Source organism: Marmota flaviventris, chromosome 6 (genome assembly GCF_047511675.1).
Source record: "Marmota flaviventris isolate mMarFla1 chromosome 6, mMarFla1.hap1, whole genome shotgun sequence".
Classification (NCBI taxonomy): Eukaryota; Metazoa; Chordata; class Mammalia; order Rodentia; family Sciuridae; genus Marmota; species Marmota flaviventris.
This window is the reverse complement of record NC_092503.1, coordinates 8557804-8583997: the sequence shown is the minus strand read 5'-3', so window position 1 is coordinate 8583997 and position 26194 is coordinate 8557804. Positions and strand designations below refer to the sequence as shown.

The following is a 26194-nucleotide window of genomic DNA, read 5'->3' as shown; positions in this document are numbered from 1 at the left end:
AAACATTAAAAAATGAATAAGTAAAAGGGGCGGGGGTATAGCTCAGTGGTAGAGGGCTTGTCTAGAATGCGTGAGGCCCTGGATTCAGTCCTTAGCACTGAAAGGAATTAAGAGCAAGTTTGTTCCCCAGGCTGCTACAGCCAGCAGGGGGCAGCAGAGGGCCATGTGCTGGCCACGCTGGGGCAAGGCCACCTGCAGGGATTCCAGGAGAGAACCCAAGGAATGTGAAATGGGGCACAAAGCTGGGCTTTCCTTGTGGAGGGCTTGAGATGGGGCCTGAGGAGAAGGATGGGGTGTCAGCAATCGTGGAGCCAGAGGAAGGCAACGCCCAGGTGAGTGGGGCAATAAGAAGCAATTTCTAACTGCAAGGCCTCAGGCCCGAGAGCGCCCAGGCAGGGTGGGGATGCAGTGTGGGGCCTGAACCTTAGGCTAAGGCAATAGAGTGCCCCTGAAGGGCTTTGGGTTACAGAGAGAGAACCTGAGGCTTGTGGACAGGGACTGTTTTTTGCGGCTGGGCCTCAGGGGATGTTGGGGAAACAACCCCAGCAAGAGACCCGAGGTGCTGGGTAGGCTCTGGTGAGCAGCCCACCCGGGTGCTAGGATTCTGCTTGGCACTTCTTGTCTGTTAGTTGGAGTAACATAAGTGCACTACGGCGGATGCATCATGCCCTATGATCAACCTGGGTCTCAGCACCTGTTTGCCCCAGGGCTGCAGGATGAGCAGCCTTGCTCCTGCTGTCTTCCCCTTCCGTTCTCTGCTTTCATGCTCCCTGTGCTGTGTGCAAGTCTGCGCGCTCTTTGCTTCTCGCCCAGACGGTTTCTTCCAGGGGCTCTTGTAGATGCTGGATTTCACCTGTTGGGAGCCGGTTCCACTCACCCAGCTCTCAGTCTCGGGGCAGGGCTCTTTTGCCTGAGAGAAGTGTTTCCTAATGGGGTGTGGGGACAGCCCTTGGACTCCTTTTAGAATCCAGTGAACACCTTTATGAAGCCCTGGAAATACAGGTAGGTAGACTGGAAAAATGAGATGCGGCTTCAAGGGTTCCCGCTCCCTGAGGCCAGCCCAGCTAAGGACTGACCTGGGGCGGGTTCCTGCTTTAAGGTTTGGGGCTTCTTCAAGGACTTAACACCAGCTGTTGTCCACCCCTCCAGAGGCTCCCCTGCCCATTCTGATTTTCTTACTAAACACATCTGTCGGTTTATCCTCTGGAAGTGATACTAATACCTAAATGTTTCTTCAGAATTAAAACTTTCCAAACAGATGAAGTAGGAGCTGGATTGACCTCCCAGGGTGCAGCCTGGCGGGTTGGGCTGTATGAGGGGCAGAGTGGAGGCCTTTGGGCCCTTCCACCCTGGGCAGACTCTTCCTGTGTGGTGGCCAAGAACCTGTGGTCACAGAAAAATAGACATGCAGAGTTTCATTTTGGGGTCTTAATACATCATGGAAACCTCTCTCCTTGAAACAAAAAGGGTAATATATCAGATACAATACAATTTAGGAAATTATTAAGCACTATAATTAGAAATAAGTAGATTACATTTTTAAAGAGATTAATTTAATCTTCATCACAAGGAACATTTAAAGGAATGTATCCATTCAATTAAGACATGTTTTTAAAGGAAAAATTGAAGATTGGAAGCTTGAACTGTTTTTTAAGTTATCCAGATTTAGAAAATCTAATTCAAAATCAACTTTTCATAAAAACAGTCATTCCCAGCCATTATGGCCTCTTACTGGGTCAACAGCTTTAGTAAGAGAGAATTCCTATAACATAAATTCACCTGTTTTAAGTGTGCAAACCAATGATGTTCAATAAATTGAGAGCTGTACAGCCCTCCTCACAATCTGATTTTTTAACATTTCTATCACCGCCCCCCCCCCTTTTATTAGGCACAAGAAATGGTGTTAAAGGAAAATAATTTTAATTGATTGATTCCTGTATTTGTATTACCTAAGTTATATTCTCATTTCTGAATGACCTTTGCTGATCTCTCCTCCAGGCAAACGGGAGACAGCTGGGACCAAGCTCCTGCAATCTTATCAGAGGCTGAGGTGAGTGTTGTGAAGGACAGATCGTCCCGCCCTCAGGGCAGGCAGGCAGAGGACGCCCTGAAAGAACTTTCAGATCTCCTGACTTTTAGAGGTCACTGCTTTGGAATGTAGCTTTTTTATTTTTTAATGATAAAGTACCTGGAAAAGATTCAAAGATGCTTCCGGATTCTCATGAGAAGCCTTCTGGTATCAACGTGTTTTCTCATTTAACGTCCTGTTTTGTTTCTCAAATTCTCCTGAAATGTTGTGAGGAAACAAACTCTCATTTCTGATTGCACATCGCAGGACATACTGAGCCAAGCATTTGCTGCTATTACTCATCCACGTCTCTCACCTGGCACCCAGTGCCTGGCATCTTAGATGGGTGGAAGGAACTGGTGGCACTGAATAATGGTCCTAGAGATGTTAACTTCTTTGTACAAAGTTCCTACCCCTAGCACCTGGAAGCTGGCGGTGGTCTGGACACCTGAGACTGAGTTTATTAACACGTGAGTGAGCGCTCTCACCAGCCACTGCTTTTTGGACCCATGAAGAGATTTTTCCGGTCTCAGAACTTCTTCCTTCCTTCCTCTCCCATTTGTTCTCACTTCTTTTAGCCTGTGCTTCCAGATCCTCTCCTGGTTGTTTTTATATTCTCAACAATTTGGGCCCTTGTGCTGGTGTGGTTTGCACTGAGAGAATTTGGGAGTCCAAACAAGACCCTGCACGTGAAGCCTGGGGCCCTCGGGGGTGAGCCAGGCCCCTGTGGTTTCAGAACACATGGGCACGACCTTCTTCCCATGTCCAGGTACCAGGCGAAAGTGCTCCTCACAGAGGTCTGAGCAGAGCTGCTGGGTCTTCTCCTTGAAAACTTAGTTTCTACTTTAAAAAGCTGAGAACGTGAATCATAGAATCGAGGCACATCTGTGCGTTTGTAAAAGGAGTAGCTCACGTAGTTTGTGACCCATTTCTTATTCCTGTATTTTTCCTTAGCAGCAAAATTTCTGTGGTGCCTCCTACTCCTCCTCCTCTCAGTGAAAACCAGTGCAGCGGCAGCCCTGGCAGGGTACGTGTGCCTGTGAGTGTCCTGGAGGGCAGCCGGAGGGGGGGATGCAAGGAGGCTGGAGAGGGGCCAATGGCCTGGGAGCAGAGGGGTCCTGCTTTGGCTGGGTGGGTCCCAGAGCCAGGCAGAGGGCAAAGATCCCCGTGGAGGCATGGAAGTGCTCCCGCCCTCGTGGGTTGGTGGCCATGGGCCATCTGCCCGGTGCGCCACACCGCTGCCTGTACCTGCACCCTCATCTTTTTGCTCTTGCGATCAGCTCTCACCCCCAGCTATGCACTGTGCCTTTGAGTGAGTGTGTGAGGTTCTGGATAAGCTGACTTGTGTGTAGGGTCGCAGGGGAGCCCCAGGGTGATACAGATGGACGTACAGTGTGTGAGAGCTGGCAGGGCCTGTGGAGGTGGCTTTTGAGTGTTTGCAGGTTCTAATGTAAAGTGGAGCAGCATCATTTCCATCCCAAGGAATTAGCTGTGATCTTGGGGGAGGGAGTTGTCTGGGTTTCACACCTGAGAAGTGGAAATAATTCTGTCTGGATGGTCTCCCATGGCTATTGTGAGAAATCAATGAAAAAATGTCTTGCAAACTATAAAAGTGCCATGGAAATGTGGGTTTATCTCCTTTATCCTATAAATTAAGGGGAGCAATTATATCTGTGCATGTTGGAGAACATCCTTGTCTGCCAATGGAGACAATATGTTCATTCTTTTCCAATTTTAAGCTGAGACTCTGGGGTGACCTTCAAAATCCTGCTGTTCTTTCCCTGGAGATTTTAAATTCTCCAAAGCATTTCTAGCACTTATATGTTAGACACATATTTACCAGTTGGATGCATGATGGACAGATGATGGATGCACGGATGGATGGTGGATGCATGGCTGGATGGACAGTGGGTGGATAGACAGATGAGATTTGGAGAAGGAAGTGATCTTTGTGTTGTATTTTTCTCCCTGCTTCTGCTTTGGGAGGTGGAACTCCTTGACTCCAGGCTGGTTACTTTGTGCCTTTTACCACCCTCAGCCCCCATGTCACCTGCATTTTGCCAACGTTGGTACCCTTTGTGCATGGAGTTAGGGTGGGGCCATAAGAAAAAGGAGGTTAGACAAACAGTAATTTACTTGGGTACAATCTTTGAGCCAAGGAACTATCCTTCATCATGTCTGAGAGGTAGTTGTTATCTTATGAACCACACGTCGATAATGCTTCTTCCTTTATGAGGATATCAAAATATAGAGTGGAGACGCTGAGTAGCAGGGTGCCTAGTCCTGGGAGGGTCACTCCACCCCCACCCCCACCTGCATGCCCAATGAGCACCCGCACCCATCTGCAGCGTTTTGGGGCCCGACAGTCTAGAGACGCAGGGCAAAGCAGGGCATCAAGCATTAACTCATTCTGTGTCTGTTTTAGTTACAGGAACTTGGTCAGTTTAGAGGATTTAATAAGTCCGTGGAGAATTTGTTTCTGTCTGTTACCACCCACGTGAAAAGTAAGTCAATGCCTCAGGGTGTGTCCTTCCCACGCCACACAGGCAGACAGGCAGGCCGCCTCAGATGGGACTGTCCCTGGACCCTCGGGAAAGCCACAGCACTGGGCCCTTCATCTCGCCACCCACAGAGCAGGCCTCTGGTTCCTCGCGGGAGGAGAGGCCATGTCAGTCCACTTGTTGGCCCAGTTTCCTCCTTTCCAGGCCCGAATCTGCCTAGTTCGGTGCCATGGACAAGGGAGGTCGACGTGTGTGGGCTTCCCAGGAGACCCCGGGAGACCAACAAAGAAAACATGAGGATTCCAATGAATCCCAAACCAGAACCCTTCAAGGAAATGGGGTCCAGGATCTGTCTCTTGCGTGGAATTACTTGTCTCTTCTTTTTCTCCTTATCAATGTCTGGTCTTCCGCTGGCAGTTACCTTGTAGTTTGCAAAGGCAGGTGACCACCTCAGCTGGAACCCTGTCTCCCTCAGTGGCCTTCTCCCCTCCGTTGTTTTTTTTTTTTTTTTCCTGCTTATCTTAAAATTCAGGCCCGGGTTCAGACAGGGTGGGATCAGGGCTCCTGGGGCATCATTTCCCTTTGTCCGTGCCTGACTGGCTTCGGTTCATCACCTCCTTCCCTGAGGTCGCGTGTGGATGGTCTCATTGTCCCCTGTAGGCTCCAAGACCGTCTGATGACTTGATTTTAAGTAGTCATCTGTAGTCCACATGAGCCCTGTCTAAGCTGTCCCCTGGTGACCACTGAAATCCAACCCCCGCTCTTCAGTTAAGAACAACTGTGACTACACAAGCAAGGGTCTGTCGCCTTCTTTTTCAGAAGGGAGAAGCAACTGAATTTCATTGGCCTGTTGGCAACAGTGCCTGGGGGTTTAAAAATCACCCATCTCACCCTGCAGGGCTTCCCTAGAGAACACACACCCCACCAGACCCCCTGTGCCCCTCGGCCTGGCGGTGGAGCTGCCCATGCTCGCCCAGCTGGCTCCCTTCCACGGCAGGTTCTAGTGGGACCTGCTCCACATCTTAGCTGTGCCGCTCCTCCCCAGATCCACGGGGCTTGTGTGAATCCTTCCCTCCCCAGCTACTGGAATCGATGCCCAGAATGGACCCCAACCCTAAGCTTCCTCCAAAAGGGCCCTGGGTGCACAGTCTCCTGAGGGACCAGCCCACAGTCTCACGTTCCTCTGCTCACTCATCCGAGGTTTGCCAGTTAGACACCTGGGTGGACAACTAGAGCTAATCCCTGGGTGGGGTGAGGGCGGGGATTCATGAGAGCAAAGCAGTGTCCCTCTGAGATAGGGGACTCAGCTGAAGCTCTGTGACCTATGTCCCTGCTGCCCTCATCCCAGAGGGAGGGGTAGTTCAAGCCCTGCTTCCTGGCTCCTGGGAAGGGCCAAGAACCTGAGAACTCTCCTGAGCGCTTCCTCTTGGTCTGCAGGAACAGGCACATGACTCCACCGGCCCCTTTCCCTGTGTCTGCCGCAGGGCACGCAACATCTTGTAGGCACTGATTCATGTTTTTTCAGGTTTTAAGTGATTCTCCACATGTCCTCTTGATCTGTGCTGCAACCCTTTTCCCTACAAAAGTGGGTGCAGAGGAAACCCCCCCTTGTGGGCAGGATGTCAGACTGGTACCTAGTGGTCGTGGGAGGGGCTGGAAAGGGCCCAGGCCCTTCAGGGACCAAAGACCTAGCATGGAGGAGGAGGCCTTGCGCCGTGGGGCTTGGGAAGGCTGACTCACATGACCTCTGGCTGCTATTACTGCTCCAACAGCCCTTCTGTTATCAGCTCATCTCTAGGAGGTGGCGGCAGATTGTCGCCTTGGAAGGGAAAGAGGAATGGCTTCTTGCTCAGGGCTCTTGGTGTCCTCTAGCCATGCCCATGGGTAACCAGGCCTTCTGTCAGAACCCAAGCTGCTCAAGGAGATTCCTCCTCATTCTGTGGCTTGCAGTGGACCAAGTAGGCTCAGGCTGTGGGGTGAGCCCTGAGCAGATGATGGGGGGAGCAGCCAGGAGGGACGGCATCTCCTGGGGGTTGGAAACTGGGGTCTCTCACGTGCTCAGCCAGCCTGGGGTTGGCCACACGGGGAGCTCATGGAGGTGACTTGAGCTGGAGGACCAGAGAATGCTAGTCCTTCCTAGCTGCTGGACATTGAGAGACTTCCCAGACACTGCTAGTGCTAGACCTGAGGTAGCAGGGAGACAGGGCTCTTGGGACAGGACCATGGCGAGGTGGACAAGGGTGGGTGGCCTGGGGTTGGGGGCCTCTAAAGCTCCCCATGGCCATGCAGGCAGGAGTCAGCTCATAGGTAGCCAATGCAGAGGCAGTGATGGCTCAGTGGGTGGACCAGAAGACAGAGGGCTGGCCTGAGGCTGTGCTGTCCCTTACTGTAGCCCAAGCCACATGCTGCTCCCGAGGCCCTGAAATGTAGTCACAGGATGTGCTGCCAGAGTCAGACCCACACCAGACTTCAGAGACTTGGAGTTAAAGAGAGTTAACTATTTCCTGAATAACTTTAATATCGGTTACATGTTCTAATAGCATTTTGGACATAGCATTAAATGAAATGCAGAATTAAAATTAATATTGCCTGTTTCTTTTTACCTAATGTGGCTTGCAAAAACTTAGACTCATAAGTGACTTGCACTGTGTCTCTCAGCAGACAGCAGTGCTGTAGGAAGGTAGCTCCAGGGCCCAGAGAGGGAGGCCTCCTGGGAAAGGGAGCCCCTGAGGAGGAGGGAGCATCTTTGAGGCGGATCTTTCCCTTCTGTGCACGGTTCCTTCTTTTACTCTTGTTTTAGACCAGTGTTATGCTGTAAAGACAAACGTTTGAGTCCTCTTCTCAGGGCCTGCTTTCTTACTGAGATACTTGTAAGGACACCTCAAATCTTACTTTCCCTTCCCTTCTAAGAGCCCTAAGATGCGGTGTTGAGTCACGGAAGCTCTGTCAGGAACCCCTAGGAAGCCAGCTTGTTTGGTGGCTGCCATCTTTGGGTCTGGACAAGTGTGTACTCATATGAGTGATGGGGAATACTGGGGAAGTTGGGGGTTCCTTCAACTCTCACAGGCTCCACCTGTCGGGTGTGTAGAGTATGACCACAGGAGGCCCCTTAGAGGACCCCAGCCCTCCTCCGGCCCTGGGTCCAGCACAGTTTCTGGCTTCCTCTGGGTGCCCACATGCTCCATGGTGAACAGGCCTCCCTTGCCCCTCCCTGGTCCCTCCCTGGTCCCCCCCAGCCCCTTCTGGCCCACCTGGGCCCCCGGGTCTGCGGGTCTCAGGAATCCCAGGGGAGGGCTCCATGGGGCTCCGCAAAGCCGTGCGCTCCCAGCTGCCGTCCCTTGTGTTTGTGTTCTAGAGCTCTCCAAGTCCCAGAATGACATGACTTCTGAGAAGCATCTTCTAGCCACCAGCCCCAGGCAGTGTGCAGGCCAGACGCAGAGACGGAGCCAGTCAGACACTGCGGTCAACGTCACCACCAGGGTACCCGAGGCCCCCGCCCTGCACCGCCCCCTTTGTGTTCTCTTTCCAGCGCTTTCCAGCCTTCTTCTCTGTAGATTTATTTTTCCTTTGATAGCAAAACAATTCACAGTCAGAAAAATGTGATCGGAAGCTCCTGCATTTGGCCAAAGGAGAGTCAGAATTTAAGATCAAAACAGGTGTGGTGACTTGTGCCTGTTGTCTCAGCTACTTGGGAGGCTAAGACAGGAGGATCCTTGAGCCCAGGAGCCTCAAAAAGAAAAGGAGTTCGACCTGCACAACTGTTCAGAGCAGCTACAAGCTTTAGTGTGGCCATGAGTCCCCAAGGCTTCTGCCCACGGGCTTCAAGGCCACAGCACCTGCAGGACCTGTGATTGCCGTTGTTCCCAGGGTCTGTGAAACCCCTCACTTATGTTCAGGATTAACAGCCTTTAGTTATAATCTGTCCTGGTCTCTGATGGAAACTATGGAAAACACAAATACTGCATAATCATGTTCAAGCAGGGGGCTCCTTCCCGGTGTCTGAACCAAGGGCTTGCTCACCTACCTGGCCCGCAGCGGGTAGACCAGGCATGACAGCAAGCTGGCTCTGGGATCAGAATGCCTGGGTTCTAGTCCAGCTGAGGTGACCTGACTGGGCAGGTGCCAGCCATGTTGTGTGCAGCGTTATTATGGCTGCTCTGCTCAGCTGCATGGGACACATGTCCCTTCTCTGTGGCCGTGGGATCCCCTGGAGACATCCCCAGATACTGTCCTCCCGTTAGCCCACTGTCCTGCTAGAACCTCAGCACCTGTTCTCAAGGTGCTAGGTTCTGCCTCCATCTGCTGCCTCGCACCTGAGCCCAGGACTCCCTCTGTAAAATGAAGTCACCTGTTGTTCCCCAGCACAGGGTTCTCGCAGGTCTCCCTTGAGTGCTGTACTATCTCATTTGCCAGTGAAGTCCTCCAAACACCTTCTTCAGATTGCTGGCGTTAATTATGATGTGCCATGCTCTGCCTGAGTCATCTCATTTTAGTGACATACCCACCCTAGGAGGTAGGTATTGCAGGCAGCCCCTCTTTACATCTAGGAGCATGAAGCCTTGGTGGGGTTACGTCACAGGCCACAGCGACATAGCTGAACCAGGGAGAGCTGTGTTTGAACTGACCCCACTTGGGTTTGAAGGCTGAGCTCTGGGCACTGACTCTCAATTCCCCACCCTGTAGGAGCAAGGCACCAGGAGTTGCTCTTCCTTCTATTATTTTCTGTGTTCTTAGCTATTAACAGCAAAACTCTTCCAGAGGATTCATAATTTGATCGAACGAAACTTACTACTTACTGATCTTTCCCATAGAATGTCAAACGCTTTGCAGACTAGACCTCATTCAGGGCCAGCATTTTTCTCTGGGTCTAACTAAAACTAGATAATTATGAAGTATATTAAAAAATCACAGAAATAAATAAATAAAAAGAAAAAAGGAAAAAAAATCACAGTTGTGGGCAGGGGGACAATGCCCATCTCAATGCCATTGATAAACTCCTAGGATCTTGAAGCCCTTTCTTAGGACATTGGATCTGACAGTCTTGTCCAGATCCTTCAGAATTTACTGGGGGAAAAGCGGAACACAGAACTTCATCTTGGGTTCCATAGTGAATTAAAAATAAACCTTCAGAATAGTATCTGCTTTCCTAATAATCTTGAAATACTTACATTTGTGCTTTAACTCCATTGAAGGTTTTCCTGTGTCCTGACCTATTGGAAACATAGTCTTCCCTGGCCATGAATCCAATGTGCCATGTAACCTCTATTGTAAAGATAGTTCTCTTTGTTCCTTTCTAAAACTTTCTGCCATTAATTTTTTATGATTCAAAAAACATGATTTTTAAAATGTATGTTGAACACTCTATGAGTCAGCCAAGCTTCCAAAACATAATTACCAGAGATCAGGTGGTTTAAACAACTGACATTTATTTTCTCTCAATTCTGGGAGCTCAAAGTCTGGGACCAAGATACGGGAAGGTTCCAGCCCTCTTGCTGTGTCCCACAGGTTGGGAGGGGCCAGGAGGGAGTTCTCCACCGTCTCTTCTCAGACACTCACCTATCATTTCTATGAAGTCTGTCCTAGCACATGTCATGAACCCTCCAGGGCTCCAGGCCCTTGGAAGTGGAAGCAGGAGAGAGCCTCTTTCCCTGGGCACTTGTCTGGCTACTGGCTGCCTTTTCCCCTGTTCCTGAGCCTGGGTGGGGTCTCTTCCCTCCAGAGCCCCTATGGGCCTCTCACCACCCACACACATCCCAATCCTCTCTGCCTTATAAAATAAAATGCCTCTGCACTCCACAGACTCCATTTAACAGAAAGGGCACCCATCCCAGGTCCATGTTTGTCATTTGCTTTTAAGGAAGAGTCTAACTCGTTCTTTCCATATCAACACATAGGTACCTTTGACAGCTAGTTTTTAGGACTTTTAGTTCTGCCAAGTTGGCTGCCTCTGAGGGACTTGGTTCACCTGACCACTGGTGGCAGTTGCCCATCTTCCAGGACTCTTGGAAACGGGGCTTTTGGTGGCCTTCTCTGCCCACCCTTTGGAGCCCCCTGGACAAGCTCACATCCCTGTGTGCTCATGGTCCCTGGGTCTGGTCGGCCTGGCCCTGGAGTCTCTGTAGTCTAGGAATTGCGCCCCAATTGCCTTAGCTTTTGGTCTTCCCCAGCCACCTGTCAGCACCCCACTCAGGTCTACCACTGAAGGTCACCCAGATGCCCCACACCCAGTAAACTCCCCTCACCTCTTTGCCACCAAGTGGCTGGTGGCTCTATCTTCCCTGCAGTGGGTGAGACCTGATGCCAGCTTTGGATCCTCTTCCAACCCCAGGGTTTAGAGCCGTGGATTCAGTGGAGTGTTGTGTGACTGTCTCTTGGTCTTGAGTTGGTGTTGTGGAGATGAAGAGCACAGACAGTGATTTGGAGACGATCCATTCTCCTGTTAGTTCTCTGGTGTTCTCACTTAGCATTTCATTCATGACATTTAGGACTCTGGTGCAGCTGGTATTCGAATTCTCCTTCCGACCTAGCACCAAGACGGAAGCCTCAATTCAGAAACTTTGGACTGTTGGTCTGGAAGCAATTTTTCTAATTTACATATTATGTGTATTACTCTGCTGGTGATGTCTGACAGGACTTCCTGCAGCAGTGGAATGTTCTTTACCTGACAGTGTGAACTGTCCAATATTGTAGCCACTGTCACACGTGGTGTCTGAGCACTTGAAATGTGTCCAGTGCAAATGAGCAGCTGAGCTTATTAATTTAATTAACTTGAATTTAAATTCAAGTTGTCCTATGTGGCCAATGGCTATCGTGTTGGGAAGCTCAGCTGTAAACAGTGTTAACAATTAAAAAAGTATCTTTATAAAATTTAGAGGTATATTTTGATCTCTCCCACTTTTTTTTTTTTTTGTGTGTGTGTGTACTAGGATTGGCCCCAGGGCCTTGCATGTGCTGGATAAATACTTTATTACTGAACTATATCCCTGGCCCTTTTTACTTCTGAGACAAGGTCCCACTAAGTTTCCCAGCCTGCTCTTGAACTTGCTATTCTCCTGCCTCAGCCTCATGAATAGCTGGGATTAAAGCCAAGTATCACCATGCCTGGCTTGATTTTTCTCTTTTTATGAGCATTTAAATTTTACTGTGTATCAGACTGAATGCTATATTTCATGTGATTAAATGCCAGGATCATTATGAAGGCCAAAGCGTACACTTCTTTTAAGACTTTTACTAATTCATAAGCAGCTCACCCATCCATGTTCATGACTATCCCAGAGCTTGACAATGTCTTCCTCAGGCCCTGCGGGGTTGGGGGTGGGATACATTTATCCAAACACAAGTGTCTCCCTTACTCAGTCACTCCAAGTTTATATGACTCCCACCAAGTGATAGGTGTGGGCTGTGCTTGCTGAAGTCTCTGTATTTGAATAGATTCAAATGGGCATGTGGGCCATCGTATTAATTTTGAATTTCCTTCTCCAGAAGGTCAGCACACCAGATATTTCGAAGCCTCTTCCTCAAGAGGATCCCAGACGCTCTGCCAGCCTTGGTTTGAAGCAAGATGCTCTCCCACTGGGCCCCTCCCCCAGCCCTTTGTTCTTGGGAGGCTTGAGACACGTGAGTCTGGTCCCAACACTCTTAACACAGAGTGCGTGGTCACTAGGACACCACTCGGGGGCTGGGGATATAGCTGAATGGTAGTGTAGCACTGAGGGTGGGGTCAAGTTGTTTCACGAATTTGAAGAATAAGATCCATGGATACAAGGGTTTGAGCAAAGTAACAGGATTTATTAGAGTAATAGAAAGAAAGCAGAGTTCCCAAAAAGAGAGGGGTCCCAAGAGAAGGATGCCGAAGAGTGGCTATTGTCTAGGCATTTATATAGATCTGTAGGGTTAAGTCAGCTAGCTTCCTGCCCAATCCTGGGGAAGGCATTCAGTGTCCATTAGGTATTCATTCAGCTTTTAGTCCAATCGAAACATCAATCAGGCATTTTTCCTTCTTTGGAGTGGCATGGACCCTAGTCACGTAGGCCCTGATTTAAGAACAGCCTTTTTTGTAAGTTTCTTAGCAAATATCTGCAGGTGCTGATTGTGCTCTGCTGCCCAGGAAGTGACCAGGGGCCCGTCTCCCTATCTTCCCAGCCTTATCTCTTCCTCCTGACGTCAGTATGTGCTTAGCACCAAAACCAGAACCAATAGAATAAAAAACATCAAACTGGACTGGTGGACAAGGGCAGGGGCGAGGTGACTTGGAGCACAGAAGAGCCTGGAGGTCATATTGAGCCTTGCTACGTTTTGAGGATGGTTTCCCTTTTTTACATCTTATCATGAAAATTTTCATTCAAAGAGTATTGAATAAAATGAGTGTTTCTTTCAAGGAAAAGGGTTGTTTGTTTGTTTGTTTTTGTTTTTGTTTTTTTTAAGACAGGTTGAAATCTTTTTTTTTATTTTTAATTTTTTTTTTAGGTGTAGATGGACACAACACAATGCCTTTATTTTTATGTGGTGCTGAGGATCAAACCCAGGTCCCGTATGTGCTAGGCAAACGCTTTACCGCTGAGCCACAATCCCAGCCCAAGGAAAAGGTTTTAAGTTCAACAAAGTCTAATTTATCAAATTGTTCTAGTGTAGTCCCTTCTGTGTCTTGTCTTTCTACAAGCCAACAAGATGGTCTCCTGCTTTCAACTAGGAACTTAATAAAAGTTGAGCTTTTAGGGGGCTGGGGTTGTGGCTCAGTGGTAGAGGGCTCGCCTTGCATGTGTGAAGCCCTGGGTATGATCCTCAGCACCACATAAAAATAAATAAATTAAATAAAGATGTAGTGTCCATCAACAACTAAAAATATATTTTAAAAAATATATTTTTTAAAAAAAGTTGAGCTTTTATGTTTAGGTCTGTGCTCCAGCTTGTTAATTCTTTTGTAAATGGTAGAGATTGTAGCTGTTTTTTAATATGAATAATCAGTGAACCCACTGCCAGCAGAAATCACACTTCTTCTCTACTCCTACAAAGACAGCACTGAGATCAGTTTCATGCAAATGGTGGCAGTTGTCTAAGCAAATCTAATTATTGAAAGGTGATTTGTTTTATCCTTTAGGCACAGGCTTCCTCTGCTACTTATAGCCACCATGTAAGCTTAGAACCCCCTAATTTATGATGACAGTGTTTCTTTTTTAATTTTAGGTGCCCATTAACATTAAAACAATTTATCATTTCCTCTGTCTGCACACTTCCTGTACCTCATTCCTGTCAGTCCTCACCAAAACCCTAAGACACCAGTCTCTTTCCTAGTTAGACTTGGACACTGCTAATGAGTAGCAGAGCCAGCATCTGAATCAGGTCTGTCGGACTCCCAGTCTCAGGCCCTGCCCACGCTGGGCCGCGTTCTTTATACGTGGCTACCTTGAAGGCAGGACCTCGTCTTGGCAGAACTGCACAGATATAGTCCATCTTGTCCTAAGTGACTTGTGTTAAAGAGTGGGATTGTGTAACCTTTATTGCTAGGCAAAGACCATATCTGGAAGGAGAGGGCCTTCTGAGGATTCCCCATCTCCTCGGGATCGAACAGGTGGCTTCTTATTTTGGCAAAGTACAAACTGGTACAAGGTAACTTAATATGAGTCAGGATACATGCTCTGTATGAATTGAGATTGATTTGATACCTTGAAATCAGGACTGCCAAAAAAACTTTTAACTGTGAAGTAATTTATTACCTCTGTCATTTTTTATTTCAGGGAAGTTTAATTAGCATTAACAGCACTTGCACAGAGATGGGTAATTTTGACAATGCTAATGTCACTGGAGAAATAGAATTTGCCATTCGTTATTGCTTCAAAACCCATTCTTTAGAAATATGCATCAAAACCTGTAAGAACCTTGCTTATGGAGAAGAAAAGAAGAAAAAGTGTAACCCGTGAGTTTTTTTTTTTTTTTAAGTTTTAACATAAGATGATAGATGTCCTGATTCTAAAATTTATATGGAAAAGTGAAAATCCCAAAATAACAAAGATGATTATAAAAAAGAACAAAAATAGAAACTACTTACTTCAAGAATTTTCATAAAGCTGTAGTAATTCAAACTAAGTTATGGAGGCAAAAATAGATGGCTCAATAGAGCAGAATCAGAAGTCTAGCCGTCCACCTTTGAATATGTGGGAACTTTATGATCAAGGGGTTCTTAGACTTCTCTAGCTGTTGTTAAAGAAGGCTGCAGACAGGACGGCCTCTGAACAGCAGAACTTCATTTCTCCCCATTCTGGATGGTGAGGAGTCTGCGGTGCTGATGGATTTGGTGTCTGGTGAGGGTGGGCTTCCTGGTTCATAGGTGGCCATCAGCTTCTGCATCCATGTCATCACAGAAGAAGGGGTGAGACAGCCCTCTGAGGACTCTTTTATAAAAAGAGGGCACTAGTCCATCCCCTCACCAGGGCTCCCTCCCCCGGTCCCCTCCCCCAGGCTCCATCTCCACTGCCATCACATTGGGGGTTAAGTTTCAATATAAATTTTAGGAGCACATAAACATTCAGTCTATTGCAAGGGACTATTACAAATCAGGAAGGAAAGGTGGACATCAACAAATGGTGTTGGAAAGTTTGCCTTTCCGTGTAGGAAAAACAAAATGAATTGCAATTCATTAACAGATTAATTTTCCCCAACTAATAGATAAGAAATGTTGTATCACCGTTATTTAAATGTGTGTATCCCTGATTACCTAATAAAGACGAGCAGCTTCATACACACCCACATTAACCTCTTAGATTTCTCCTTCTGGGAACATTCTGTTCATACCTTTGGCCCATTTTTCTATTAGTTTGTCATTTTCTTATTTATTTATAAGAAAATTATAAGAGTGTGTATGTGTGTGTGTGTGTGTGTGTGTGGTGCTGGGGATTGAACCTGGGTATCCCACATGCAAAGTTCACTTCAGATGCTACCACTCAGCTACATCCCCAGACCTTTTTATGTGTGATCCTCCTGCTTCTGCCTACCAAATAGCTGGGATTATAGACATGTGCCACCATACTCAGAAGGAAAATATTTTCAAGAACCTATTTTGAATAGGTTTTAAAAGCTTTTCATTGGTTATATGTATGTTACTTTTTTGTCTGTTTTTGTTTTGGTACTGGGGATTGAGCCCAGTGATGTTGAAATACATGCCTAGCCCATTTTATTTTTTATCTTGAGGCAGGGTCTTGCTAAGTTGCTGAGGCTGTTCTCAAACTTGTGATCCTCCTGCCTCAGTCTCCCCAATAGCTGGGATTGTAGGTTTGCTTTGCCACAGCCAGCCTTATTTGATACATGTTATCTCAGCTATTCTTTATTTTCTAATCTCTTTGTGATGATTTTTCTTTTTTTAAAAATTTTTTCTTAGTTGTAGATGGACACAATATCTTTGTTTTATTTTTATTTATTTTTATGTGGTGCTGAGGATCGAACCCAGTGCCTCACATGTGCCAGGTAAGCACATTACCACCGAGCCACAACCCCAGCCTATTTGTGATGATTTTTCTTGGTAGAAATTTTGATAATATTAATTCGTGTATCTTTTTCTCTAAAATCTCTGCTTTGGGATGTCTGGTGTGCAGCTCATTGGTAGAGTATATGTTTAGTATGCACAAAGCCCTGGGGTCTATCCGCAGCACATACATAATACATACATGCATATAAACACACACACTCAAAATCTTTTTTTGGTGTATGTGTATCTGTCTGTATGTAGAATTCCATGTTACCTGAGGTTGTGAATACATTTTTCTACAGAACTGTTTTTCACATTAGTACTTATACCTTCAATGTTTCTTCAGTGTCAGAAAAAAAAAAGTACAAATTTCTATAGCACTTAAGGTTCTCCATAACCATCTTACTTATACTTCTGGTCTATAACTTGTGATATTCTTCTACTTATACCATACACCCAAGAATGTTCCAAAATGTCCCCTGACTTTTACATTTTAAAATTTGAAGAATGCAGTTGAAGTAGAGTTTCTATTTAAAAAGAAAGATTAAAAATGAATCATTTAAACCTTCAACTTAAAACACTAGAAAAAAATTAATTTATTCTGAAGGATGGAAATAGTAAAGATAAGATCAATAATCAATGAAATAGAAAACAATAGAGAAAAAATAATGAACCCAAATGTCAGTTCTTCGAAAAAAATTAGAAAAATTGGTAAACACTGAGGTAAATTTTATCAAGATTTAAAAAAAGAGAATATACAAATGCCAAAGAAAAGAGACACTGTGGCAAAGCTTATCCATTAATGAATAAGAAGAGGATATTATGTAAAACTTAACAACTGAAGCTGGGTGCTGTGGCGCACACCTGTAATCACAGAGGCATGGGAGGCTGAGATGGGAGGATGGCAAGTTCAAAGCCAGCCTCACCCTTGGTGAGGCACTAAGCAACTCATTGAGACCCTGTCTCTAAATAAAATATGAAATAGGGCTGGGGATGTGGATCAGTGGTTGAGCGCCCCTGGGTTTAATCCTGGGCACCAAAAAAACAAAAACAAAAACAAAACAAGCAAACAAACAAAAACACCATTTAATAACTGAGATGAAATGGACACATTTCTTAAAAACCACAAATTTTCTAAGCTTGACACAAGATGAAATAGAAAGCTTAAATAGTCCTAAATGTTTTAAAGAAATTGAATTAGTAATTTGGCATAATTTGCTGAAATTAAAAATGCACATACTGGTGGGGGTGTAGCTCAGTGGTAGAGTACTTCCCCAGCATGCCCAAGGCCCTGGGTTCCACCCTGAGCACTGGTGTGGGTGTGGAGGGAAACACATTGCCCTGTCGCTTCTAGTTTTGTGCCTAGAGAAGCGCTCACACATGCATGGTGGAATGGTCATAGCAGAATTGTTTATAAAGCAAACACTAAGGCATAAGACAAAGGTTCCTCACAAGGATAAATGATTTGTGTCATATTCATACAATGGGACAATGTGTAGGAATGTAAATGAATGAGCTGCAGCTACACATAGCAATATAGGCAAATCTCAAACATATGGAGAGGAAAAACAAGTTGTAAAAGAATGTCTGTACACAATCCTGTGGATATAAAAGTTCAAAACTGCCTCAGCAGTCAGAAGAAGTGCAGCCTTTGAGGACCCCGGAGTCAGGAACTTTCCATTTCCACTTCTGCTGTTTGGAGGAAATGCAGGTGGAGGTGTAGACAGGGGAAGCTGGTGTGTGGCCTGGACATCCAGGCAGATTGGAGAATCCCATTTCATGGTCCTCATCAAATGGCAGGTGACGAGGAGAAGGAGGGGGCTGTAGGTTCCAGGAGCAGGGGATGAGCAATGCAGCGGGAGCTCCAGCCCCTTGCCATGACCTTGTGAATCAGCAGCTGTACACTCAGCACTAACATTGTTCATGTCAGTCCTGGTCCCTGAGTCCTTTCTATCAGCTCAAAAACTAGTCAGAAACAGGGTAAAGAAAAGGTTCATATGTGCACTCTGCTCCTCTGAAGCCCACCCGCCCTCAGAGCCTCAGTTTGTCTTTCTGCATTTGGCCACTAGGTATATAAAGACCTACCTGCTGCCTGACCGATCGTCTCAGGGAAAACGCAAGACTGCAGTCCAAAAGAACACACTGGACCCGACCTTTCAGGAGACCCTGAAGGTACTTGTGGATGAGTACATTCATGCTCTGTGTCTTCCCCGTCCTGGGCTGGGCTCACATCACGGGTCAGAGTCCAACAGGTGGCACTTTAAACCCTCAAATCAGTTAAACACAAGTGCAGACACCTATACATTTCTGTCAATCAGTGGCAGGTTGGGTGAAAATAGATTTCAGCCTTTGAACCGGAGAAGTGCAGAGTCGGCCAGACTAGAGAAGGGCTTTGATTAATGATTTCTAAGAAAATGGGGAGAAAGAATCTGACTGCCTGTATGTCTCAGGCCATGTCTGGGCACAGAGTGGCTTAGAAATTGGTTTGTCTTGTCGAATTTTTATGATTATCAGGCATTTTCAAGCAGGGGGCCCTGAAAATCAAATGACTAAGTCACTACCTTTGATGAAGTGCTCTTTATTGTAATATCCAAAACGCCTGTTTTCTTCTTATTTTATGAAAACAATTATAAAGAAATTGTTTGGGTTCTCACTTTCTTTGATGCTAAGAAATATGATTTCTTAGGACAGAGCTGAGACCTCATTCTCTGATTTGGGGTGAAGAGGCAGAGTGGAGGCCCAGCACAGGCAGACAGCCAACTGTGGGAGCCCCAGCCAGAAGGGTAGTCTAGACCTGGGGGACACCGCAGCCAGGACTGGGCAAACCAGAAGTCCTGCCGTCTCACACTGGCAAAAGGAGAGGGTTTTGTTTGCTTCCTTGGCAAGCAGAGGCATCTGTGAACTGTGAGCCAGGGGCCATCTGGGTGGATGGCACAGAGCGACAAGTTCATTAAATAATAATCGTCATTGTTTGCTGGGCCCCCTGCTGTGGTCAAGTGCTTTATATCTACACTGATGTAGGCATTAGAACCCTCATTACCAAGGGGGACCTGAGACTTTGGGAGTACTTGAAAGCTTAGCTTGAAACCAGCATGGAAGGTATTCCTGGGCTTAGGAATCCCCCAGAGGTGTTATTTTAAAGTTGCAGAGTCTGACTCAGCAGCTGTGGGTGGGACCTGCAATGCCTCTCTTCTACTAAGCTCTACTCCCCACCCCTGGCCAGGCCTGGGCTGCAGACCACCCTGGAGTCCCATGCCTGCTGGAGAATTTGGGAAACTCTGTGCTGTCTCACACATTTAAGTTGATATCTAAAACGTCTCATCATAAGTTTAATAAGGTGTTTTGTGCTAGAAGTGGTTTATGAAATGGGGACTGTTTTAGATAAATATTTAATTACACAGGTCAATTTAAACAGTTTTTCCTACCTTATTTAAATTATACACAGAATCTCAAATCATTTAAAATTACATTTACTCAAGGGTTTCATCCAGTCTATTGTGAATATTTTGTAGTCCTGGGAAACTATCCAGATATTTTTGAAAAAAAATCAAGTTTTCATCTAAATTCAGAGGATCCCGACACAGTCTAGATTTCTTTTTCTTTTTTGGTTACCAGGGATTGAACTCAGGCACACTTAACCACTGAGCCACATCCCCACCCTATTTTGTATTTTATTTAGAGACAGGGTCTCACTGAGTTGCTCAGCGCCTCACTGTTGCTGAGGCTGGCACTGAATTTGTGATCCTCCTGTCTCAGTCTCCTGAGCTGCTGGGATTATAGGCATGTGCCACTGTGCCCGGCCAGATTTATTCTTAAAGAAATTCACGTAATACAGAAAAGATGCAGGGCTTGGAGAGCAGATCAATCATTAAAAACCTTGGGGAAACCAGTATTTCAAGTTGCCCCTTGGTTGGGCTCCTAGGTTTGTAGAGCCCAGGGCAGGCCACAGGAAGGTTGGGGAGATAGATAACAGCCTCCAGGGCGTTCTCCAACTGGTTTTGACAAAAGTGCATGTGAAATTTGAGGATCCAGAAGTTTCCTGATTAAAGTACAATTTGGGCAGCTCTCTGTTGAGATCCTTGCAGTGGGGACCTGGGAGGGACGAGCTGAGACCCAGGTCTGGGCAGCCTTCTGTTCTCTGGAGATCCTTATATGCCAGAACTTATGGAATGGAGAGCACTCTCGGGGTCAGCTGGAGCAGGCCTATGGACTACAGGATGATGGAAAATCTAATTTGACACAGCAGATTCAGTCACCAGAAGAGTGCTGTCCTGCTTATCAGATAGGGTGACCAGTAGGTGAGGACCCAAAGAGAAGAGCAGGGCTAAGTGGGGGAGTTGGGGAGGGGCTGCTGTGTGAGTGTCACAGAGCAGTGGAGATTAGGGAGTTGCCTCCAGGAGGGTGGCCTCAGGCCATGGCCTCGTGACCCTCCCTGGAGCAGTGAACTTCTCAGAGTGCAGCAGGTGGGCAGAGAGGTCTGGGCTTAACTGATTGGGCGCGGGGCAGGCAGGAGCAGCCAGGTTATTCCAGAGTTCCCAGCCAGAGCCAGGAATATGGGCAGAGTCACAAACAGGCCGGGGACTTGAGGGAAAGCATGGAAAACCAGCCCAGCGGGGAGACCGAGGGGGAGAAGTGCACTTCAGTTCTGGTTTGTTTCTATCTCATCCCTTAAAGGGAAAGGTGGCCGGGATAGGTGAGACCAAAACCAAACCAACCCCTGCCCACCTGCTTTAGGTGGCCGTGAGTGTCCTGCCTTCCCCTGGGACAGCCTAGAGGGTCCTGAAGGGTTGAGAGTCACACCCCAGCAAGCGCCATGTTGGGAGCAGCACCAGGCAGGGCCAGCAGTGAGAACCCAGGCTGGACACAGTAGGTGAGGATGCTGGCCCACCATGGATGGCCTCTAGGCCACAGGAGACTCGGGGGATTTCTAGGCTGCTATGTTTCAGGGTCACATGGTGATAAGTGATACTGATCTCACAGGATGCATGTAAAAACTGAGGATCTGGGCAGCCAGAAGCCTGCAGAAGGAGGGCTCAGTAACTTGTGACAGTCTTCACTGTTGGGACAATCCAACTGCTAGTCTTCAAAGAGACCCTGGGGCTGAGGCGGGGTTGGCCACACCTTGAGAAGCCTTCAAACAGGCGCACAGGGGTCTTTGTCACAGGCTGAGGTGCTGCGGTGTGCTGAGGTGTCACAGGCTGCTGTCATCTGTGTGCCTTGTCTGTCTAGGGCAAACCTAAGGGGTAAAAGCTCAGACTTTGTATTTTCATTTTTTGAGTTTTAGTTTTTGCAGCGCTGAGGGTCAAACCCAGGCCTTGGGCACACTAGGCAGGTGCTCTACTATGGAGCCAGGCCCCCAGCCCCAATACTTTGTAATTTTTAAAAATAACAGTCTTATTTTTAGTATTTTTGGACCCGGCTGGGTGCTGTATAGGCCAGGTCCATGTCCAAGTCCCGCCTTGGTGGTCTCGGCTTGATTTCCTGAAGACTTGGACTGGATGAGAACTTTCCTTCTTATCTTGTCCTGAAAAATGGGGGTGAGGAATCAGGGGTGGCATGGAGGACTGAGAGCCCAGGCACTTGGGGAGTGGGGGGACTCTTGAGGAAGAGGGGTCTTCCTGGCTTTGGCTCCAAGCTGCCACCCTGACCATAGAGACTCTGGCTGCAGCCAAATCTTGGAGCTTGGCTATGGGAGAGGCTGACAGGCCCTGGGAGGTGGGGCCCGGGAGCCTGGCTGACCGTCTCCACTCTGCTCTGCAGTATCAGGTGGACGCTGCCCAGCTGGCGACCCGGCAGCTGCAAGTCTCTGTGTGGCACCTGGGCACGCTCACCAGGAGGGTGTTCCTTGGAGAAGTGACTGTTCCTCTGGCCACATGGGACTTTGAAGACAGAGCAACACAGTCCTTCCGCTGGTATCCGCTCCGGGCCAAGGTGAGGCCTGTTTGGGACCAAGTGTCCAGCATGGCCACTGTGAACTCATTTGCCAGAGGATAAACCCCGGTGCTCCCTGCACCCCCCACTCCTCTATTGTCAGCTTGTGAGGCCTGGAGCATCTCTGTGCCAGTACCTGGCACAAGGGCCTGGCATAAGGCCGCCAAGGTTGTCAAACCGAACCTTTGACAAGCAAGCCAGGAGCAGAGCGCCAAGCTCAAAGGTCCTCCTGATGCCAGCTAGTGGGTTGCGACCCCATGCTGCATGTTGAATGCCTACTCACAGGCCTGTCCCCAGGGCTCCAGCAGGAGGGGCCCTAGGGGTGGCGCCTGGTTCTATCCTGAGTGTGGCAGAGGTCACAGCAGGGGCCAGGAAGAGATGCTTCGGCATCGAGGAGGCTAGCCCACACCGTCCCAGGAGTCCTGAGCCCTCTCTGATACCATGGGGGCTGCTGCTTCTGCTGGTGGGATGGGCTAGGCACGTGGATCCCTCCCAGGACACTTCTCCGGCCCCGGGTGAAAGATTTCAGGACCACCTCTGCTCTGGGCACTTCTCTCACTCTGGAGAAATCACTCGTGACCAGAGAAGCCATCTCTGTAGGCAGGGTATTGTCCTCGGCAGGGGTCAGGACATTGGGTCGAGTCTGCTCAGGGCTCCTCTGTCTCCAGTGCCTGCAGCTGACCTTGGCATGGAAAGGTGGCCTGGAACCTCACTGTCCTGGGTAGAATTGCTGGGGAGGGACGCTATTTTATTTACCTTTTTCAAATTCAGGTTGTATCCAGGTTTTATTACGACTGTCCTGTTGTTCCCACGGGCCTGTTTCCTCAGGCACATCTGCCTCTGGTTTTTCTGGGGAGGCAAAGTTGTTCTCCCCAGCCTGGGAGAGGAGAGGGTGGCAGGACAAGTCCCTGCTGATGGGGGACGACCAGTCCACCAGGGACGTGCCCAATCCATCCCTGGGCTCTCCTGGGCTGGAGAGGCTTTGCAGAGGTGGTGGGGGACATCTAGAGTCAGAGCTGAGGCAGCCAGAGGAGGGAGGAAGGTTCTGGGAGAAATTGTCTCAAGCTCTGCCTTTGCACCCCCAGAATGAGCAATATGAAGACAGCATTCCTCAGAATAATGGAGAACTTGCTGTTCGGGCCAAACTGGTTCTCCCTGTAGGGCCCAGAAAGTCCCAGGAAGCTCTAGAAGGTAGGTGGCCAGCCCCTTGAGCACTCCTCTGTCACTGTCCCCAAAGCCTGGAAGGTGTCATGCTGAGAGGTGGGCAAAAGGCTTTCTAGCATTTCCTACCCACTGCACATTGACACCCACATGTCCCAGAGACTGAGAGGCAGAAGCACCCTGGGAAGGTGTTCCCTGGAACCTGTGGCCTACAGGGGACGTGGGTGACCAAAGCAGGCAAGGCCTTCAGTGTCCACTTTCACTGTCTCCAAGGCGTCCCTCCCAACGGGTAGACTGGACAGGGTCTGGTGAAACCATGTCCCCTCTGGAAGAAGGTACACCTGACAACATGTGTCGTAAGTTAGGAGTTTGACTTTAGGAGCCAAGAGCAATTGTCAGGTGCTGGTACCTGCAGGTCTCAGAGGGGCGACTGCTGCCCGTGAGTGATGTGGATCAAGGACAGGTCCTGCAGGGCCTTTAGGAAGTTGAACTTGTGAGACCCCGAGGGTGGGCACAGTAGACAGGGATGATGCATATTTCCATTGAGTAGTGACTGTTTGGTGGGAAGAAGAGCCTCTGAGCTCATGAGACCACCAGCAGACCAGTGGCAGGTACCCTGTGGTCACCTCTAACTCCCTGAAATGGGTTTGGGGCTCCCAGTTTCCCCAAACCTACTGGCAACAGCCAGACTAAAACCTCCGCATCGCTCCCTAGAAGCCAGTGTACTCTCAGAGCTTTGCCTTGCTGGGGGTTTAGCAGTCCCGTCCCTGTGCGGACCACTCAGCGTGTGGCCAGGGCTAGCACAGCCCTCTGGGGGAAATGTGCCTCTTCCTGCCTGCTCTTCCCGGCCTGGAGTCTGTAACACTCCTCTTACTGAGCTCAGTTTGGGGGCGGTAGGACTGCAATGCCTCTGGAGAAGTGGGTTTGACAGTGGGAACTGGCTTTCTTCCAGGGACAGATCAGCCATCACTTAATGGTCAACTCTGTTTGGTAGTGCTGGGCGCCAAGAACTTACCTGTGCGGTCGGATGGTACCTTAAACTCATTTGTTAAAGGGTAAGTATTCGATGCAACCAGATACTGTTTACTGGTTATCTAGAATACAAACAGTATGTTCCTAGAACCTGGAGGAAACATCAGAAATGTAAGCCATTTTAAAGTCTTCTTACTTCAACTTTCCTATAGCAAACACGAAGGGCCCGGATTTCCACAAATCCAGGGGATGTGGGCAAGCTGAGACCTATTTGGGATAGTACATTTTGACCTGAAACCCAAATCTTGTCAGTTCTTGTTATATCAGAAAATCAGTTTCGATTGAAATCAAGTATGAGAAGAAAGAAGTGTGTTCAGCAGATACTTCCTTGGTTTAACACCGCCTCTTGGATTAACTGTCGCACGGGTGACTTTCCACACTTAAGTCACTGCAGGTGCGCTGGTGCCTCTAAAAGCAAAGCAAACACCACTGAATGTTATATTGAAATGCTAAATCCCCAGTCACAGACAGGGTGGAAACATGAAGGCCTCCTTGTCCAGACAGAACCGAGCCTGGGTCCTGATCTTATTACTTCCGTGCATGTCCTTGGGCAAGATAGGTAGCCTTCCTGAATGTGTTTTGCTGACAACAGTATACAATGAGTCACATGTATACAGAGCCATGGTCCCTGGGCGGCACTTCTAATAAGCCATGCCTTCGAAGGGCTGTAAGGAGATTACGGTGAGGGCCATGTGGCCTCAGAATTCCAATTTACCCTTAATACCTACACGGAATCCAGCTGAAAAAGAAACCTGGAAAATCCTAGTGAGGTCGTGCGGCCAGGTCCTGTGATTCCCACGCTCACTGGGTTAGTGCTCAGGCTGGAAGCAGCGCTTGCGGTGTAGGCTGCGGTGAGGCCCCAGTGTCCCGATCGATCGTAGCATCTTGTTTCTCTCCTTAGCTGTCTCACTCTGCCAGACCAACAGAAGCTGCGACTGAGGTCCCCCGTGCTGAAGAAGCAAGCTCACCCCCAGTGGAAACACTCCTTTGTGTTCAATGGCGTCAGCAGGTCTCAGCTGAGGCAGTCGAGCCTGGAACTGACTGTCTGGGACCAGGCCATCTTTGGAATGAGCGACCGCTTGCTGGGGGGAGCCAGACTTGGTTCAAGTAAGTCTGCCTGATTCCCCATGGGCCCAGACTGTCTCCCAGTGTTTTATTAAGTACTTAGCGAGTGTCCTACGTGGGTACCATGAAGAGAGAAAATACTTACACAATGGCAGCGATTTAACTGGCTGTAGGTAGCACTGCCTACCTGCCAAAAATAGAAATTCCTAAGTCTAGGCCTAACTCTACCAGGGAGTGATAATACAGCCAAGTATTTTGACAATTTAAATCAGATTTAGATCTGCTAAAGAAACTAAGTTCTGGGCCTCAAAACAGGCCAGGCACAGTATTTGCTTTTGTTTCTATTGTCAATCATAAGAGGATTATTTTCTTAAAGGAAAACATCTTAACCCAAACAAATGGCAATTCAGAAAGTGCTTCATTGAGAGTGAGACAAACAGGGACACTATTCAGTCTTGCTCACAGGGGAGCTGCTGGCACTGTGCTTGTGGGCAGCCCTTGTCTGGGAGGATTCTGTGCCCCACCCCGCCTGCAGGTTGCCAGCAGCGCCCTCCACCCAGTGCCAACCCCAAACGCCTGCACACAGCTCTAACAACATCCAGCTGAGAACTACAGATAAGTAAGAATGATTTTTCTAAGGGACGCTGTCCAAAGCACAGCTCTCCTCTAGGGAACCCCTTCCGTCAACAGATCCAGCCCCTGCCATACACAGTCCCCGTATCAGGATATTGATTCCTCACAGTGAAGAATCAGCCACCAAACCAGAACCGTCCTCCCCTAAGACCCCGGAAAGGAACTGGAGGTCAGGGCCTCTGCTCCAAGGCTGCAGCACATCCTGCACTCACATGTCGTTGGGGGAGTCTCAAACCCAGCAGTGGTTGGCATTTTCATAGTCTCCAGTTGATGCCAAAAACCCACTTTTCTTGATGGGCCTTGTTTTTAAAAAGCTGGGAAGGATGAAGTGGCGTGCTCATCAAC

The 26194-nt window shown here is 48.2% G+C and overlaps 1 protein-coding gene across 7 annotated transcripts in view; it reads left to right on the top strand.

Moving 5' to 3' along the window:
• Sytl3 (synaptotagmin like 3) overlaps positions 1 to 26194 on the top strand; it is a 67807-nt gene that overhangs the window by 41229 nt on the left and 384 nt on the right. For 3 of the 7 annotated variants that reach the window (XM_027939524.2, XM_027939526.2, XM_027939527.2), the window contains 11 exons: positions 1999 to 2050; positions 3023 to 3107; positions 4494 to 4572; positions 7925 to 8049; positions 12052 to 12186; positions 14304 to 14482; positions 18097 to 18199; positions 21788 to 21958; positions 23044 to 23149; positions 24072 to 24174; positions 25053 to 25258. In XM_027939524.2, the coding sequence (XP_027795325.1) occupies positions 1999 to 2050; positions 3023 to 3107; positions 4494 to 4572; positions 7925 to 8049; positions 12052 to 12186; positions 14304 to 14482; positions 18097 to 18199; positions 21788 to 21958; positions 23044 to 23149; positions 24072 to 24174; positions 25053 to 25258 (1344 nt within the window). The remainder of the gene's footprint in view (positions 1 to 1998; positions 2051 to 3022; positions 3108 to 4493; positions 4573 to 7924; positions 8050 to 12051; positions 12187 to 14303; positions 14483 to 18096; positions 18200 to 21787; positions 21959 to 23043; positions 23150 to 24071; positions 24175 to 25052; positions 25259 to 26194) is intronic. The other 4 variants (XM_027939531.2, XM_027939528.2, XM_027939530.2 and 1 more) reach the window with 4 other exon arrangements.